The sequence below is a fragment of the Stegostoma tigrinum genome, chromosome 5 (genome assembly GCF_030684315.1).
Source record: "Stegostoma tigrinum isolate sSteTig4 chromosome 5, sSteTig4.hap1, whole genome shotgun sequence".
Taxonomy (NCBI): Eukaryota; Metazoa; Chordata; class Chondrichthyes; order Orectolobiformes; family Stegostomatidae; genus Stegostoma; species Stegostoma tigrinum.
Window position 1 is genome coordinate 95,519,172 of NC_081358.1, and position 17,933 is coordinate 95,537,104.

A 17,933-nucleotide genomic window follows, 5' to 3' on the forward strand; every position below is an offset into this window, starting at 1 on the left:
AGAAGATTCAATCTAGGCTGATAAAGTCAAAGAGCAGTTGTGTAGTACTGGTGTGCCATACAATCAATGGTATCATTTTTCGCTCGCAACATTAAACTGAGGCCCTGTACCTCCCCCAAGTTGAATGTGAAAGATACAGGCACAATTTGAAGAGCAAGGAAGATCTTCCTAGTGTCCTGGTCAATACTTATCGAACAATCAACACTAACAACAGGTTACCTCATTACTGAACTTGGTCCTTTTTTGTGGGACTTGGTCATCTATGCTTGGCTGCCAAGTCTACCTTGGATACATCACTGAGTCTATGTCAAAAGTACTTCACTGGACATTCAGGATCTTTGGATGCACTCGGTGGCGAAAGACTGTGTGAATATAAGTTCTTTTATTCAGAGAGCAGGTCATACTGCTAATTCTTGTTTGTTATGAAGGATAATATTAGGAGCGCAAAATAAACTGCAAATTCCAGAAATCACCATCAGGACAGTCAGTGCCTGAAGGTGCAAATAAAAAGAGCAAATTATTGTTCCAGTCCTTCCACCTCAAAATGTGTCCATTTCTTGCCAAAGGGTACCCACCATTACCTTGTCGAAGGCCAACCTACATTTCCAGAATATTCTGCAGGTGTCTCATTTTAATCTGAACAGTTTGTCAAAGTTTAACTTAGAAAATTTTGTGTACAAAAGACTTTCCACCACACAGTAGAGTGTTTTAGTGACAAAAAGAGCTCCTTCATTTGAATATTTTCTTTCATATTAAAATAAGTAAAATCCCGTCTATTACATGTAGATTTAGAGATCACTGCGGTCTGGCTGGCCTGCCATTAGTGAAAACTTTATCTTAAAAAAATTACACGTGTTTTAGTAGAATTTTGATCATGAATTTTCTTCCTCATGGCTATGTGAGTTTGTGATAACAGCTTGAAATACTCAAGATGGCATCCAACTGTCTTTTTTGGCAAATGATGGCCACTATGCATTTGGCTGATTATGTTGACCATTCTGATGTTTACTGTCCTTCATTCTGGCTCCATTGTGTTCAGTGCAATAAGATGGAGCTAACTGCTGAGTGTTTTATACCAAACGTTAACACTTGGCCAAACAAGGGAAGCCCCCACCCCCCACAAGTGTTTATCTCCCTCTTCAACCAAAACCTTCTGATCACCCCTACCCCACCTACCATTCTCTCTGTGTCTATACCACCACCCAGTTAAAAATCTTACTGAGGCTGCTCTCTCATGGTTTAATACACCAGCAGCCTCCCGCCCCCAAAAAGACACTCCAACTGGTGCCGCAGCTTCACCGCCCGCCCATTTCATGTACGCGAGCGTCGTGGATTTCAGGCCTTGCATCTCCGTTCCCAAAGCTATCCTGTATGTCTTTTAAACCTACCAATTTCAAAGTTTACCCGCCATTTATTTTACCTTACAGCCGAACAACGTTGGGAGATGGCTGAAGGTAAAACAGGAGGGGGATTAAAACGTGAGGAGAGTGACCATCACAAGGGGCCTGGGCTCCAACCCTTTTAAGACCGTCCCCTAAAGGAACGCTTCGCAAAACAGTTCAAACTCGTGCTTTTGCATCCGCCCTCTCCCAAATCACATCTGAAATCGCTAGTTTCTTCGGAAATCCGCCGTGAAACAACTAAGCAAATCAATTATGTGACAATAATAAATATTTTAATCACTTACTCGGTCGGGTGCTCTGGGTCATAAGCGTCCCCCATCTTCACCGAGCGGCGCTATTTTACTCAAAACATTCAGCATTAAAAGGAAAAAAAAATAAAACAACGAGAAAGAAAAAAAATCCCCAACGATTATCCCGGCCGGCGTTGAAATTTCCTTCTTTATAAATTTGTCTTCCACCTTCCTCTAGAACGTTGAGACTTTTCCTCTCGAAACGAGTGGCAACTCGACGTTCCGAAATTAGAATCCCGGCGCCCGCGACGTTCCAAAATCGAACCTTTTTGTATCAATTTTCTCCTCCGATCCGATACAAATGTTGCCCTTCAGCTTCGTTCCATGCTTGCTGCTCCGCCGCCGGTCGCCTTGTGGAATCCTCACACGAAGCCCTTCTTTTAAAACATCCTTTCTATATATCTATATATTATTGTATCAAATATATGGGAAAACACCAAGCACACGATCTTTTTTAATCCCCGTATTGCCTCTACAAAAAATTGTAACGTTAAAAAAAATCTTTCGTCAGAAAGAAACGCAATTCTTTACATTCAAATCCATTTTAATTTGTATTTTTTTCTATCTGGTTTCTCTCTTGTTTTAAGCACACATTCTGTGTGTGTGTTTTTTTTCAGGCTCGAGAAAGAACACTAGGACGATGTACGTCGCTCCGTAACAAACGGAAATGAACCGAGATGGTTTTTTTAAAAAGAGACTGGGACTTTCCTGTAAAATCGATGGACGCCTTGGCCAATTGTAAGTGCCTGGCTGACTGGTAAAACTGACATAACAAGCGACATTTTATTATCATTAATTTACGGGAGTTACTGCTGTTAATCGTCAGGTCTGTGTCTGTTTCTTTCCGCAATTGGATATGGGTTTGTTTCTGGAATAATTTCTGTTCTCACCTATCTTTCTAAAAGTTGTAATTTCAAAGACAATTGTAATAGGCACGATTAAGAAACTTGCTCATTGGGTGGGAAACACCTTGGTTTTAAAAATAACTTTAAAATGAACGTGAACTATGTCCTTTTGGAGCGACACTCCTAAAAATCGAGAGGTAGTCTACTCAATCGCTTTCGAATCGCCAGGCACTTTCAGTTTTTTCTGTCTTTGACGCGATGCTTCCCGTAGCAACAGACTGTGACCAATTGAGTTAATGTAGAGTACAGCGCTGTGTAGAATGATAACACGTGCATCATTAGTGTGTTCAAGAGTTTTTGGAGACAGCAGAAAGTAAAACTGATTTCAGAAACGCCTTGATACAATCGAATCCTAGAAAATGCTATTCTAGCTTGTGCCTATACATCCATACATAGAACATAGAACATTACAGCGCAGTACAGGCCCTTCGGCCGTTGATGTTGCGCCGACCTGTGAAACCAATCTGAAGCCCATCTAACCGACACTGTTCCATTATCAGCCATATGTTTATCCAATGACCATTTAAATGCCCTTAAAGTTGGCGAGCCTACTCCTGTTGCAGGCAGGGCATTCCACGCCCTTACTACTCTCTGAGTAAAGAACCTACCTCTGACTTCTGTCCTATATCTATCACCCCTCAATTTAAAGCTATGTCCCCTCGTGCTAGCCATCACCTTCTGAGGAAAAGCCTCTCAGTGTCAACCCCATCTAATCCACTGATCATCTTATATGTCTCTATTAAGTTGCCTCTTAACCACCTTCTCTCTAACAAAAACAGCCTCAAGTCCCTCAGCCTTTCCTCATAAGACCTTCTGTCCATATCAGACAACATCCTGGTAAGCCTCCTTCGCACCCTGTCCAATGTTTCCACATCCTTCCTATAATGTGGCAACCAGAACTGTACGCAATACTCCAAGTGCGGCCGCACCAGAGTTTTGTACGACTGCAACATGACCTCAAGGCTCCGAAACTCAATCCCTCTGCCAATAAAACCTAACACACTGTATGCCTTCCTAACAACCCTATCAACCTGTGTAGCAACTTTCAGGGAACTTTGCACATGCATGCCGAGATCTCTCTGCTCATCCACACTACCAAGAATCTCACCATTAGCCCAGTACTCTATTCCTGTTACTCCTTCCGAAGTGAATCACCTCCCACTTTTCCGCATTCAACTCCATTTGCCATCTCTCAGCTCAGCTCTGCAGCTTATCTATGTCCCTCTGTAACCTGCAACATCCTTCCGCACTATCCACAACTCCACCTACTTTAGTGTCATCGGCAAACTTTCTAACAATTCCTTCCTCCCCCCTCATCCAGGTCATTTATAAAAATGACAAACAGCAGTGGCCCCAAACAGATCCTTGCAGTACACCACTAGTAACTGAACTCCAGGATGAACATTTCCCATCAACCACCCCCCTCTGTCTTCTTACAGCTAGCCAATGTCTGATCCAAACTGCTAAATCACCCTCAATCCCATGCCTCCGTATTTTCTGCAATAGCCTACTGTGGGGAACCTTATCAAACGTTTTACTGAAATCCGTATACACCACATCACCCACTTTATTCTCATCCACCTGTTTGGTCACCTTCTCAAAGGACTCAATAAGGTTTGTGAGGCATGACCTACCCTTCACAAGACCGCATTGACTATCCCTAATCAAATTATTCCTTTCTAGATTATTATAAATCCTATCTCTCACAATCCTTCCAAGCACTCTACCCGCAACTGAAGTAAGGCTCACTGGTCTATAACTACCAGGGTTATCTCTACTCCCCTTCTTGAACAAGGGGACAACATTTGCTATCTTCCTGTCTTCTGGCACTATTCCTGTAGACAGTGATGACCTAAGGATCAAAGCCAAAGGCTCTGCAATCTCCTCCCTAGCTACCCAGAAAATCCTAGGATACATCCCATCCAGCCCAGGGGACTTATCAATTTTCACACTTTCCAGAATTGCTAACACGCCCTCCTTATGAACCTCAATCCCATCTAGACTAATAGCCTGTGTATGTTTCTCCCAGGCAGGACTGGAAACTTCCATTCCCTAAAGGCTATTAAATGAACACTCTTAGATTTTCCTGATATTCCTCCCTAACTTAGTTTCAATGGTTATGTTGACCTCTGAGTCAGAAGGTCAAGCCCTGTCCATAGCCTTAAATGAGGTTGAAACTTCTGTTCAGTCCTAAAAACAGTGCTGCATTGGTTTAACATCTCACCTACGGCATCCAGCATGGTTAGGTGTGCTGTTTCAGATCCAATGATAAATAACTATTTGAAGCGGAGTGGGGTCCAGGACAACATTAATCTTTCAGCCACTTCTAATTGCTTTCTCATCTTTGTCTAATCCATCTCTCCCTTTTTCATTCCCTGTATCTTGTTGGTGGCACAGTTGATGAGACACTTGCTTCTGAGTCATAATTCTTACGGTTTTACAACACAAAAAGGGCCCTTTGGCCCATATTATCTATACCAATAGTCAAGCATCTAGAATCATAGAATCTCTATTGTGTGGAAAGAGGCCATTAAGATCATTGAATCTGCGCCAGCCTTCTGAACAGCTTCCCATCCAGACTCTGCCCCCTCCCGCCCTATCTATGTGACCCCACATTCACTATGGCTCACCACCTAGCCTGCGCGTCCCCGGATACCACAGAGTAATTTGCCATCACCAATCCACTTAACCTGCACATCTTTGGACTGTGGGAGGAAACCTGTGCAGACATGGGGAGGTAATGGTCTAATGGTGTTGTCACTGGACTATTAGTCCAGGAACTTAGCTAATGTTCTGGGGACCTGAGTTCAAATCCCACTTCGGCAGATAGTGGAATTTGAATTCAATAAAAAGGGAACACCGAAATTAAGGGTCTAATGATTAGTATCAATCCATTGTCAATAGTCAGGAAAACCCATCTGATTCATTAATTTTCATTAGGGAAGGAAGATGCCATCCTCCCTGATATGCCCTACAATGTAGGAAATTAGGGTTGGGTGTTAAATGCTGGCCTGGCCAATGACACCCTCATCCTGTGAATGAATTTAAAAAAACAGTGTGCAATCTCCACAGAGACAGTCACTCAAAGTTGGAATCACTTATGTACAACTCTAGTTCTGTTTGCCAGCATGTGGCCCATTGCCTTTATGGTATGGTGCTTCAAATGATCTTCTAAATTCTTAAATATTGAGATGATTTGTTTGTCTACTTGTTTGTCAGGCAGTAAGCACCAGATGCCCACTGCCCTCTGTGAAAAAAATTACTTTCCGTCCTTTACTTTAAAAATATGCTCCCTACTAAGAGGAAATGTTCCTTCCTGTCCATCCTATCTGTAACTCTCATAAATTTAAACACCTTTGCTCTGCCTCACTTGCCATAAGTCTATCAAACCTCTTAGCATAAACACACCATACCAGGCAACTTGCTGGTGAATCTACACTGCACAACCCCCCTGACCCTCACCCCTGCCTGACCCTCTCTACCCCCCACCCCACCAAATGCAATCTCATCCTTCCTATAGTGTGACAATCAGAACTGCACACAGTACTCCAGTTGTGAATGAACTAATGTGCTGTATAGCTGCATTGTAACCTTCTTGTTGTTGAATTCAATGCCTTGACTAATAAGGGCAGGTATCCCATATATCTTCTTAACCACCTTTTCTACCTGTTCTTTTGCCTGCAGCAAGGTCCCTCTGATCCTCTGTACTTCCTGGGGTCATACCAATCATCACATGTTCTCTTGTTTTGTGGAACCTCCCTAAATACATCACACCACACTTTTCATGCTTAAATTTCTTTTTCTCACTCATCCCAGTCGTAAGGTTGAGCAGCATCCATGAAGAAAGAAACAAAGTTAATGTTTCAATTCTGAGTCATATTGGTCTTGAAGCGTTAACTTTGAAGAGCCATGTTGGACTTGAAATATTAATTCTGTTTCTCTCTCCATAGATTCTGCCAGATTTGCTGGGTTTCTGCAGCATTTCCTATATTTATTTCAGATTTCTAGCATCCATTTATTATCTAAAACATAAGGTTCCAAGTTGAAGGGCAACTGCAGGATTTGAGAACAACATTCAAGACCAACACTCCAGTACAGTACTAAAAGGGCATTGCATTTATTTGGTATGCCATCTTTCAAATGAGATGTTAAATCTTGGCCCTATCTATCTAATCAGGTGAATGCAAAAAATCCCATGGCAACATTTTGAAAAAGAGCAAGGGAATTATTCCTGGTGCCCAGGTCAATATTTATCGCTCAGTCAACGTCAGGAAAAACACTTCATCAAGTTACTAAAATGTTTGTGCTTGGGAAAGTTTGCGAATTGTAGATTAACTGCAATGTTTCCTAAATTATCGCCATGATTCCACTTCAATAGCAATTAATTGTCTGTGAAGCACTTTGAGGCATTCGATAGTTATGAGAGTCAGTATCAAAATGCAAGTCTTTCTTTTCTTTCAATTGCTGTCTGTCCCTCACGGTCCAATAACAATTTTAACCTAGGAATAGGTGGGTGTGAGTTGGCTGCCCACTTTAAACTTTTCCCAAGTATGAAATCATTGAGAATAAAATCATTCAGATTGTAAAAACAGTATTTAAAAAGGTGGTTGCGTTCAGATTAGCATTTAATTTCTCTTTTTATCCTTTAAACCCTATTCCATACTTGTTGCAGTGGGCACTATCCATTGGGATTCTGCATTCAATGTGAAATGGCCCCTGTTTTCTTCTTTTCCTCCAGGAATGTCCACCATTTGGCTACAGATTGGGCAGTGTGGCAATCAAGTGGGACAGGAATGGTGGAAACTGGTTACCAACGAAAAGGCTCCAAATTCTGCCTTGGACAGGTCAGTGATCTCACCTGGCCTGGAAAGTGACAGTAACTAAAAAGAATGTGAATATGGGATAATTAGAGCTTTCAAGACTGAGATAAATAGAACAAAAGGTTTCAGGCTTGAATTTAGACCGATGCTGGGTCAGGTGATCTCAGCAGTGCAGCAGCTCTATGAATCATTCTGGCTTGCTGTGCTTGCCCATCTCCTCTACAGCTACTGTTTCTTCTGTGTACTTTGAATTCCACCCTAGGTAGGCTGGGAAGAAGTAGGAGGGATTTCACTCCTAATTGTTATGCATCAACCTTTGTTAGTTATTGGCTGGCTGAAGAGAGAGTTAGACCCAGCAATTTGTGCCCCACAATTTCAAAAAGCCTGTCAGTACCCATTCCTGCACTTCGTCAGTGAAGGCTGGGAAATTCCATGGAGTATCATATGCAGCCAGGGCTTGTCACCTCTCGACAAGAAAGGACAAAAGTTGGGTAAACAGTAGCGAAAGGAACCTACCTATGGGATAAACTAGAAATGGAAAATTGTGTGTAGGGTTTGGAGATCAAGCAGTTTCTCTGACCAAATGTGTACATACTTTATTCTTCAAGACAAATTGAAAATAGACCAGGAACCATTGTCAAAACAAAGCCTAGCTCTGAGGATACATAAAGTCGTTGAGCTGGAACCAGACTCTCTGGTCTAAATCGTCCATGCTGACCATATATTCTAAAATAGTCCAGCCCCATTTGACAGCATTTAGCCCATGTCCCTCTAAACCCTTTCTATTCATGTATCTATCCAGATGCCTTTTAAAATGTTGTAATCGTACCAGCCTCCACCCACTTCCTTTGCCAGCTCATTCCACACACACGCCATCCTCTGTGTGAAAAAATTGCCTCTTAGGTCCCTTAGGTCTTTCCTGTCTCAGTTAAACCTATGCTGTCTAGTTTTGGACTGTCCCATCCTGGGAAATATACCTTGCCTATTCAGCCTATCCATGCCCCTCATGATTTCATGAACCTCTGTAAGGTCACCTCACAACCTCCAACAATCCAGGGAATTGGGCCCCAGCCTATTCAGCCCCTCCCTGTAGCTCAAACCCTCCAACCCTGGCAAATTCCTTGTAGATCTTTTTTGCACCCTTTCAAGTTTAACAACATCATTCCTACAGCAGGGAGACCAGAATCGAATGCAATATTCCAGAAATGGCCTAACCAATGTCTTGTACAGCTACAACATGACATCCCAACTCCTACACTCAATGTACTGACCAATAAAGGCAAGTGTGCCAAACTACTTCTTCACCACCCTGTCTATCTGTGACTCCACCTTCAACGAACTATGAACACGCTCCCCAAGTTCTCTTTGTTTGGCAACACTCCTCAGGATCCTACCATTGAGTCTATAAGTCTTGTCCTGATTTGCCTTACCAAAATGCAACGTCTTGTATTTATCTAAATTAAACCCCATCTGCCACTCCTCGGCGTGTTGGCCCATCTGATCAAGGTCCCTTTGTACTCTGAGTTAACCTGTGGACGTTTTGATAGTTATGGTTTACTTTTTAACCTACTGTTGTTAATTGGCTGTATTGATTTTATTATTAATCTTTGAAAAGAAAAGAAATATGATCTACAATGATTGTTAGTTACCAGATAATTGGGATTTGGGCTTCCACTGGAGGATTTGTGATCTGGGAATTGTGAGGAGGCCTTTTCCAGAAGAAATGAATGGAGAATTTGGGACTTTCGGAATTGGCATTCTTTATCACTCAGGAAAATGTTACCAGCCTAGGAGCAGCCCTAGTGGTGGATTATCTGCTATTCCAATGAGTAAAGGAAAGAACTTGCATTTATATTATTCTTGTATGGGTATAACTGACATTGGCATGGCCAATATTTGTTGCCTATTCCTAACTGTGACAGTACCTTACAGCACACCTTACACCCACAGCACTGCCCAAAACATATGAAGTGCGTGTGAAGCGTATTCACTGTGTAATGGAGAAAAACTAATTGGTCATTTGTGCACAATAAATCCCCAACAACAGAGGCACATTTCCAGTTAACCTGTTTTGCTCATACTTGCTGAGAGATAAATATTGGCTGGCACGTGAGGAAGAATTTCCTTCTCAATTTCAAATTTTCATGCAATCCATTATTCCCACACTACAGGGCATGTTGGCCCTGGTTTAATGTTTCATCTAGAAGGCAAAATCTCTGACATCTCAATGCCATAATGAAGGAGCACTACATTACCAACCTAGATCCTGTTGCAGGATTTAAACCAACAACCTTCTGACTTAAGATCCACCATTGAGCTAAACTGAGGGGGAGACAATGGTATAGTGGTAATATTGTTAGACTGCTAATCTGAAAGGTCCAATATTTGGAGTTTAGTTGCAGTTAAATAATAAATCTGAATTGAAAGCTTGTCATGATAATGGTGACTGTGAAACAATTAGTAATTGTCTTAAAACCCGATATGATTCACTAATTTCTGTAGGGAACAAAATTCACCATCCCTAACTGGTCTGACTTAAATGTGACTCTGGTCCCAAAGAGCTAAGGTTGACTTTTAGCTGTCCTCTCAAAATAGCTAATTATGCAGTTAATTTCAAGGGCAACTGGAGCAGCAAATGCCAGCAATTCCCGTATTCCATGGCAGGATAAAAAACAGAAACATCAATTAAACTTTAAAGGGAATATAGGGAGAGGAAGCCCTGGGAGTTTGCACTTGCACATGAAGGTGCCATGATAACTTGATAAATCGTGATAAAGTTGTTAAGCTTATTGTATTTTGAGCTTTACAAGTAGAGAAATAGAATATAAAAGCAAATAACATATGCTAAGCTTTTGTAAATTGATATTTTGGCTTCAGCTAAGCTATCGTTCCCAACATGCCACACTTTGCAAAGGATGTTATGGCCTTGGAGAGGGGACAGAGCAGATTTACCAGAATGACAAGGGGACAAGGACTTCTATTATGTGGGTAGTTTAGAAAAGTTGCACTTTGTTGTCCTGAGGGTAGAGAAAGCTCCTGGGTGATTTAATACAGATGTTCAAATTTTCTAATATTTACAAATGTAACGTAATTTTTACAGAGTAAACACCGGAAAAAGTTTCCATTGGCCAGAGGTTTGATAACTAGACAGCACAGATTTGAGGAGATAGTTGTTCTGATTTGAAATGTAGTGTCTGGAAAAGAAAAGTGGTGGAAGCAGATTCAGTAGTAACCTTCAAAAGGGAATCGTCTGGAAGCATGAAAGGAAAGCAATTGCAGAGCAATGGAAAGGATTAGGAGAGTGGGATTAATAGAGCTCTTTTAAAGAGCTCTTTTTGTGCTCTATGTCTCTATGATCCAAGTGTGGTATTGGAGTGACAAAAAACTACTTATAAATATTCCCCATGTGGCCTGGGTGTGGAAAACATCTAAAGTGAACCAGCTGCTTATCCTGTATAAACCTGAGCTCATCCAAATATTGGCTGCCCATATCCTAACTCACACCAAGTCCTCTTCATCTGTTATGCTTGTTCTCACTGACTTTCAATTATCCAGCATCTCCTTGATTTTATAATTCTGATCAGGTTCTAACCCACCATGTCCTTATCCGTTCCTATCTCTGTAATCCTTCCAGGCCTTTTGTCTTCCGAGAACACGGTGCTCCTCCTATTCCAGCCTCTATTGTATACTCCACTGCCTTCACCCTACCATTGGCAGCTGTTCTTTAGCTCTCTGTAGGCCAAGAGCCCTTCACTAAACCTCTACCTCTCCACTCATTCACCTTAAAACTGACCTCCTTTCCCAATGTCATATTATTTGTGAATTTTTTACTGATTACCTTCCTGTGAAACATATTAGGACATTTTACTATTTCTTGATTGGCAGTCTTCCATCTTGTGAGATGATAGTTTTCAAGTTGGTAGTCAAACCTACGTTGAACTCAGCAGCCCCGCTCTGGCACAGTAGTCTGTAGTACATTTGTTACAGGTGAAAATAGTGGGCTGAGAATGTGTAGGATTCGCTGGCCTTTTGTTTTCTGTCTGCTCTATTCTTGGCAGTTGAGCATCCCTTCACTCATAACTGTTCTGTTCTATGTTCCGTTATCCTCCTGGAATGTGTTCTCCAGAGCAGAAGGCTCATAGACACTTGGGATGGCCACGTTTCAGCGTCTCCTTTTCAACTTCTCCATCTGAGTTAAAAGCCATACACTGCTTCGCTTTCAGAAGTTGCTGGAAAGATCTCCTTCTGCTCCAGAATCTTTCACAGGGCTAACAACTTTCCCTTCTAGCTCTGTCCTACACTGGTACAGCAACCCAGGAAATTCTTTTTTGGATAATATAACAAAAATCAACAATGACAAAATATAACAAACGCAAGGTCAAGGTACACGTTTAAAGCAATATGTGCATTTGGCATAGTTTATATGGATTTCAGCAAAGCGTTTGACGAGATCGCACTTGAGTGATTGATAAAGAAGATAAAAGCCCATGGGATTTAGGGTAATTTGGCAGGTTGCACCCAAAATTGGCTTAGCGCTAGGCGTGGTAGAATCCTGTTTGTGTGACTGGTGGCTAGTGTCCAATGGTGTACCACAGGGATCAGTATTGGATCTCTTATTGGTCATGGTTCATATATATAGGCAGTATAGAAGAAAATGTGAGGCTGATGATAGGTACGTTTGTGAATGACACAAAGATTGGCTGGGCAGTTGATGGTGAGGAAGAAGGTCTTTGGTTGCAGATTTATAAGGACGGATTGGTCAGCTGAACAGGGCAGTGACAGATGGAATTTAACCCTGATCAACATGAGGTAATGCCCTTTAGAAGAAATAACAAGACAAAGCAGATCTCACTGAATGGCAAGTCACCAGAAAGGAGCCAAGAGAACTTGGGTCCTTATGTCTCTATTCCCGAAGACAGTGGGACAAGTTAATACTCCATTAAGAAGGCAAATGGGACATTTGCCTTTATAAGTTGTGGCATAGATTATGAGAGCAGAGAGGTTATTTTGGAGCTGTATAAAACTTTAGTTAGGCCTCAGTGGTAGGATTGTGTACATTTCCGGTCACCACACAATAGAAAGGACACAATTATTTTGGAGGGGATGCAGAGGAGATTCTCCAGGATGTTGCCTGGGATAGAGCAGTTTATCTAAGAAGAGAGGCTGAACAAGTTCAGCTAGTTTCCTTTCAAGCAGAGAAGGCTAAGAGGGGATCTGACTGTTGTGTGTAAGATTATGAGGGGCATGGACAAGGTGGATAGGAAGCAGCTGATTCCCTTTGTTATTCCTTTTAGTTAAAGGGCCAGTAACAAGAGGGCAGAATTTCAAGATGAAAGGCAGAAGGTTTAGAGGGAATTTAAGGAAGATTCTTTTCACCCAGTGGGTATTTTTATGGTAGTGGGTATCTGGAATGGACTGCTTGGGAGGGTAGTGTGACAAGAAACCTCACAACTTTTAAAAGTGTTTGGTTGAGCACTTGAAATAGCATAATATTCAAGCAAGTGCTGAAAACTGGAGCTAGTGTAGTTTTTGTCAGGGCAGACACAGTGGGCTGATGGGCCTATTCTGTGCTGTATGATTCCATGTTCTGTACACACCCTGTACCAGATAGTGTGAAAGAGCATTTTGAGATAGAAATAATAGGAGTTTTTTTTGGATCAATATGAACTTTTCAGGACCCGTGGTTTCGTGCAGACTAAATACTTGACAGAAACTCATCAGTGTGAGCTCCATCACTGGGTTTGGATGACCTTAGTCTTGATGCAAGCATAAAGAGAATGTCTCCTCCTATGGGGATAAGCATCAATTTATGTCAGTGAGCTAGAAATCCAATAGAGAATTGTGAGAAAGTTATTTTTATCCAAAGACTGGTAAGAATGTAGAACTCACTCCTATAGGGAATGGTTGCAGTGAGTCGTAAAATAACTCTACGAAGGGTGATATCCTATCACCCCTTATTTACATGTGCATAGTACTTCACAACAGTCTGGCTTCCTCAGAGTAAGCAGAGCCCCTGACGTTTCCATTTATATGTATCAGCCAGGGCTCCCTGATTGGACCAAATTAACAGAGCCAATCAAGAAACACATATTCCATGAGGTCGACCTGGCTGATCTCGTTGCAATCACTACAAATCTACAGATGCATTTAAAGGGAAGCACAGAATAATGTATGGGAGAAAGGAATTAACAGTTACAATGAGAGAAGATGAGTAAGATGGGAGGATGCTCAAGTGGACTGACAACACTAGCATTAACTGTTTGAGTTGAATGCCCAGTTTCTCCGCCATATATTCAATGTAGCCATGTGTGTAGATTCAGTTATACACTGTACTTGCAACGTAATCTTTTAAAAATACAGTTTCTGATGAACCTGTTCAGAGATGATATTCCAAACCTCTGGAGCACATGGAATAGGTTTAGGGCCTCCTGGCCCAGAGGTAGTGACACAATCACACAAGAACCCCATTTGGGGCAATTTTTACAATATTTTATATCAGCCTATTCAAGGGACTTGAACCCAGGTGTCCTGGCTCAGATGTAGGGACACCAGAGCCCTCTGTCCAGAAAATGATGAGATGATACATATGATTGTGCCTAAAGGGGATTGACAAAGTAGATGCAGAGGGGATGTTTCCTCCTGTGGGTCAATTTAGAACAAAAGTTCATACCTTTAGGATAAGGGGTAGCAGATTTAAAACAGAGGTGAGGAGAAATTACCTCCCTCAAAGGATTGTGAATCTGTTCGTTACCCCAGAGTACAGTGACTAAATTTATTAAGGACATCAGACAGGTTATAAATTAGTAACAGATTGAATGATTATGGAAGGAGGGCAGGAAAATGGAGTTGAGACCGAGCTGAGATCAGCCATACTAAATGATAGAGCAGACAAGAGAGCTTGAATTGCCTACTCCTGCTCCTAGTTCTTTTGGTTTGGTGAATGTGTATCAGCTATGGTTTAGCTGGTAACACCCTCGCCTCTAATTCATTATGTTGTCGGGTCAAATCTCTGGAAAGTTGAGTACAAAAGTTGAGGCTGACATTCTACTGCACTCTTGAGGAAGTGTTTCACTATTGAAGAGTATAAGATAATAAAGTGTGAAGCTGGATGAACACAGCAGGCCAAGCAGCATCTCAGGAGCACAAAAGCTGACGTTTCGGCCCTAGACCCTTCATCAGAGAGGGGGATGGGGTGAGGGTTCTAGAATAAATAGGGAGAGAGGGGGAGGTGGACCGAAGATGGAGAGAAAAGAAGATAGGTGGAGAGGAGAGTATAGGTGGGGAGGTAGGGAGGGGATAGGTCAGTCCAGGGAAGACGGACAGGTCAAGGAGGTGGGATGAGGTTAGTAGGTAGGAGATGGAGGTGCGGCTTGGGGTGGGAGGAAGTGATGGGTGAGAGGAAGAACAGGTTAGGGAGGCAGAGACAGCCTGGGCTGGTTTTGGGATGCAGTGGGGGGAGGGGATGAGCTGGGCTGGTTGTGTGATGCAGTGGGGGGAGGGAACAAACTGGGCTGGTTTTGGGATGCGGTGGGGGAAGGGGAGATTTTGAAGCTTGTGAAGTCCACATTGATACCATTGGGCTGCAGGGTTCCCAAGTGGAATATGAGTTGCTGTTCCTGCAACCTTCGGGTGGCATCATTGTGGCACTGCAGGAGGCCCATGATGGACATGTCATCTAAAGAATGGGAGGGGGAGTTGCTGTAAATCAAACAGAATGGGGACTGCAGATGCTGGAGAATCAAAAAGATCCAAGTGCTGTCAATCACTTTGGAATGTCCTGAAAGGCCATGAAAGGTACTATATAAATATTAGTCATTCTTTCAAGTTTGATGATTTCAAGGTGAGAGCGGAAAAGTTTAAGGGAGATACGCGTGGAAAGTTCGTTACGCGGACTGTGGTGGGTGCCTGGAACGTGTTGCCAGCAGAGGTAGTAGAGGTGGGCACAATAGCATCATTTAAGATGTATCTGGGCAGATACATGAATGGGCAGGGAGCAGAGGGATATAGATCCTTGGAAAATAGGCGACAGGTTTAGATAGAGGATCTGGATCGACACCGGTTTGGAGGGCCAAAGGGCCTGTTCCTGTGCTGTCATTTTCTTTGTTCTTTCTTTGTTCTTGATGGATTCTATGCTAGTGAAGGAATGTGGTATAATATCTTAGGCCTTGAGTGAATTATAAGGGAAATAGACCTACTGGGGATAGATACCAGTGTTCATTGGAGAGACAAAAACAGCAAGGAATCCTTAGCTTGATGCCCATTTCTACAGTTTCATATTCAATTAAAGCAGCAATTTGTTCAATTAATTCCATGACTAGATGACCTCTTTGACTGGTGTCGTTAGAAAGAGAAATGTTGGTCAGGATATCAAATATATTACTTTGCTGCTCTTTTGATAAGTGTCATGGGATTTTTTTCATGCCCACCTGAGGTGGAAGACTATGGTTTAACATCTTGCCTGAAAAACATGGAACTGCGATAGGATTAGGTTGCAGTGTCTGAAATACGGCTTGAATCTTCTGATTTAGAGATGAGAATGCGACCATTGTGAAATGGCCAACAGTGACTTTTATTTTTACTCTTTCTTGGGATGTTGCTGGTTGGGCCAGCATTTATTGCCCATCCCTGATTACCCAGCGGACAGTTGAGAGTCAACCACATCGCTGTGGGCCTGGGATCATGTATAAGCCAGACCAGGTAAGGATGGTAGTTTCCTTCCTTAAAGGACATAAGTGAGCCAGATGGGTTTTTCCAACAATCAGCAATGAATTTATGGTCATCATTAAATTCTTAACTCAAATTCCTCCATCTGCTTCAAACCTGGGGAACCAGAACATTAGCTGAGCTTCTAGCTTAACAGCTCAGCAATAATATCACTAGCCCATCGCCTCCCCGATGTTGCACTGTGATGTGTTTTCCAGGTGATGGCTTATTTCACAACTGGCAAAGAATGCTTGAATGCCATTGCTTTTCAAGGATTCATCATGACGAGCAGTGGTTACCACAGCTCCCTCTGCAGCACCCACGTTTATGGGAAAAGGGCGAGTGACTAATGGTCATTGAGTTGGAAAGGAAAATCGTTATCATATCGCCACTAACATCATCATCATCAGAAGACAGGGAAATCAGTTTAATACCAGCATCAGAAGGATGAGGGGAGAGTTCAGGAGAATGTGTTTTGACGTCCAGGGTTGTTAGAACATGAAATGCCCAACCAGTAAAAGGGCAAATATTACGAACAAAAATGTAAAATAATATGGCAAAAGGATAGGAAAATTGGACAATTTTTTCAAAGAACAGGCACAACTAAGATGAGCTGAATGCTACCCTGGATTGTAGGAGCAACAGAATAGATAGGTGACAAAGTGAAAACTGAAAGAACTGTGGATGCTGTAAATCAGGAACAAAAACAGAAGTTTCTGGAAAAGCTCAGCAGATCTGGCAGCATCTGTGAAGAAAATATCAGAGTTAACATTTCAGGTCCGGTGACCCTTCCTCAGATCTGATGGTAGCTGGGAAAATGTTGGTTTATATGCCAAAAATAGGGAGGGATATGGGTTAGGGAGTAAATGAGCGGATAGAGCCCTATGAGAGAGAAGAGCAGTTAGATAGACAAAGGAGTTGATGATGACCTGGCTAGGAGGGTGAATAGTTGTTAATATGGACTGATAGTGGTTAACAATAGGTAATGTGTAATACCTGCGCTTCCCACAATGTGGTTTATTGCATTCACTGCTCACAATGTGATCTCCTCTACATTTGGGAAATGAAGCATCGACTGAATGATGACTTCACAGAATATCTATGTTCTGCTTGCAAAAAAGTCTCTGAGCTACCTGTTCATAGATAATGGGAACTGCACATGCTGGAGAATCCAAGATAACAAAGTGTGAAGCTGGATGAACATAGCAGGCCAAGCAGCATCTCAGGAGGTGAAGGGTCTAGGCCCAGAACGTCAGCTTTTGTGCTCCTGAGATGCTGCTTGGCCTGCTGTGTTCATCCAGCTTCACACTTTGTTATCTGAGCTACCTGTTGCCTTCCACTTTAACACACCACCCTGTTCCCTGGCCAACATGGCTGCTTGGCCTGCTGTAATAACAAAGTGTGGAGCTGGATGAACACAGCAGGCCAAGCAGCATCTTAGGAGCACAAAAGCTGACGTTTCGGGCCTAGACCCTTCATCAGAAAAGGGGGATGGGGAGAGGATTCTGAAATTAAATAGGGAGAGAGGGGGAGGCAGATCGAAGATGGATAGAGGAGAAGATAGGTGGAGAGGAGACAGACAAGTTAAAGGGGCGAGGATAGAGCCTGTAGAGGTGAGTATAGGTGGGGAGGTAGGGAGGAGATAGGTCACTCCGGGGAGGATGGACAGGTCAAGGGGGTGGGATGAGATTAGGAGGTAGGAAATGGAGGTGCGGCTTGACGTGGGAGGAGGGGATAGGTGAGAGGAAGAGCAGGTTAGGGAGGCAGGGACGAGCTGGGCTGGTTTTGGGATGCACTGGGGGAAAGGGAGAT

At 42.6% G+C, this 17,933-nt stretch overlaps 2 protein-coding genes across 6 annotated transcripts in view; one reads left to right on the plus strand and one right to left on the minus strand.

Moving 5' to 3' along the window:
* Positions 1 to 2,344, minus strand: part of setd2 (SET domain containing 2, histone lysine methyltransferase) — a 118,122-nt gene extending 115,778 nt beyond the window's left edge. For all 5 annotated transcript variants that reach the window (XM_048528579.2, XM_048528578.2, XM_048528575.2 and 2 more), the window contains exon 1: positions 1,688 to 2,344. In XM_048528579.2, coding sequence (XP_048384536.2) covers positions 1,688 to 1,722 — 35 coding nt within the window. In that variant the 5' untranslated portion in view covers positions 1,723 to 2,344. The remainder of the gene's footprint in view (positions 1 to 1,687) is intronic.
* Positions 2,345 to 5,726: 3,382 nt separating this feature from the next.
* LOC132209622 (tubulin delta chain-like) overlaps positions 5,727 to 17,933 on the plus strand; it is a 71,559-nt gene continuing 59,352 nt past the window's right edge. Inside the window, exons 1-2 of the mRNA XM_059646352.1 lie at positions 5,727 to 5,747; positions 7,337 to 7,442. Of these exons, the coding sequence (XP_059502335.1) occupies positions 5,727 to 5,747; positions 7,337 to 7,442 (127 nt within the window). The remainder of the gene's footprint in view (positions 5,748 to 7,336; positions 7,443 to 17,933) is intronic.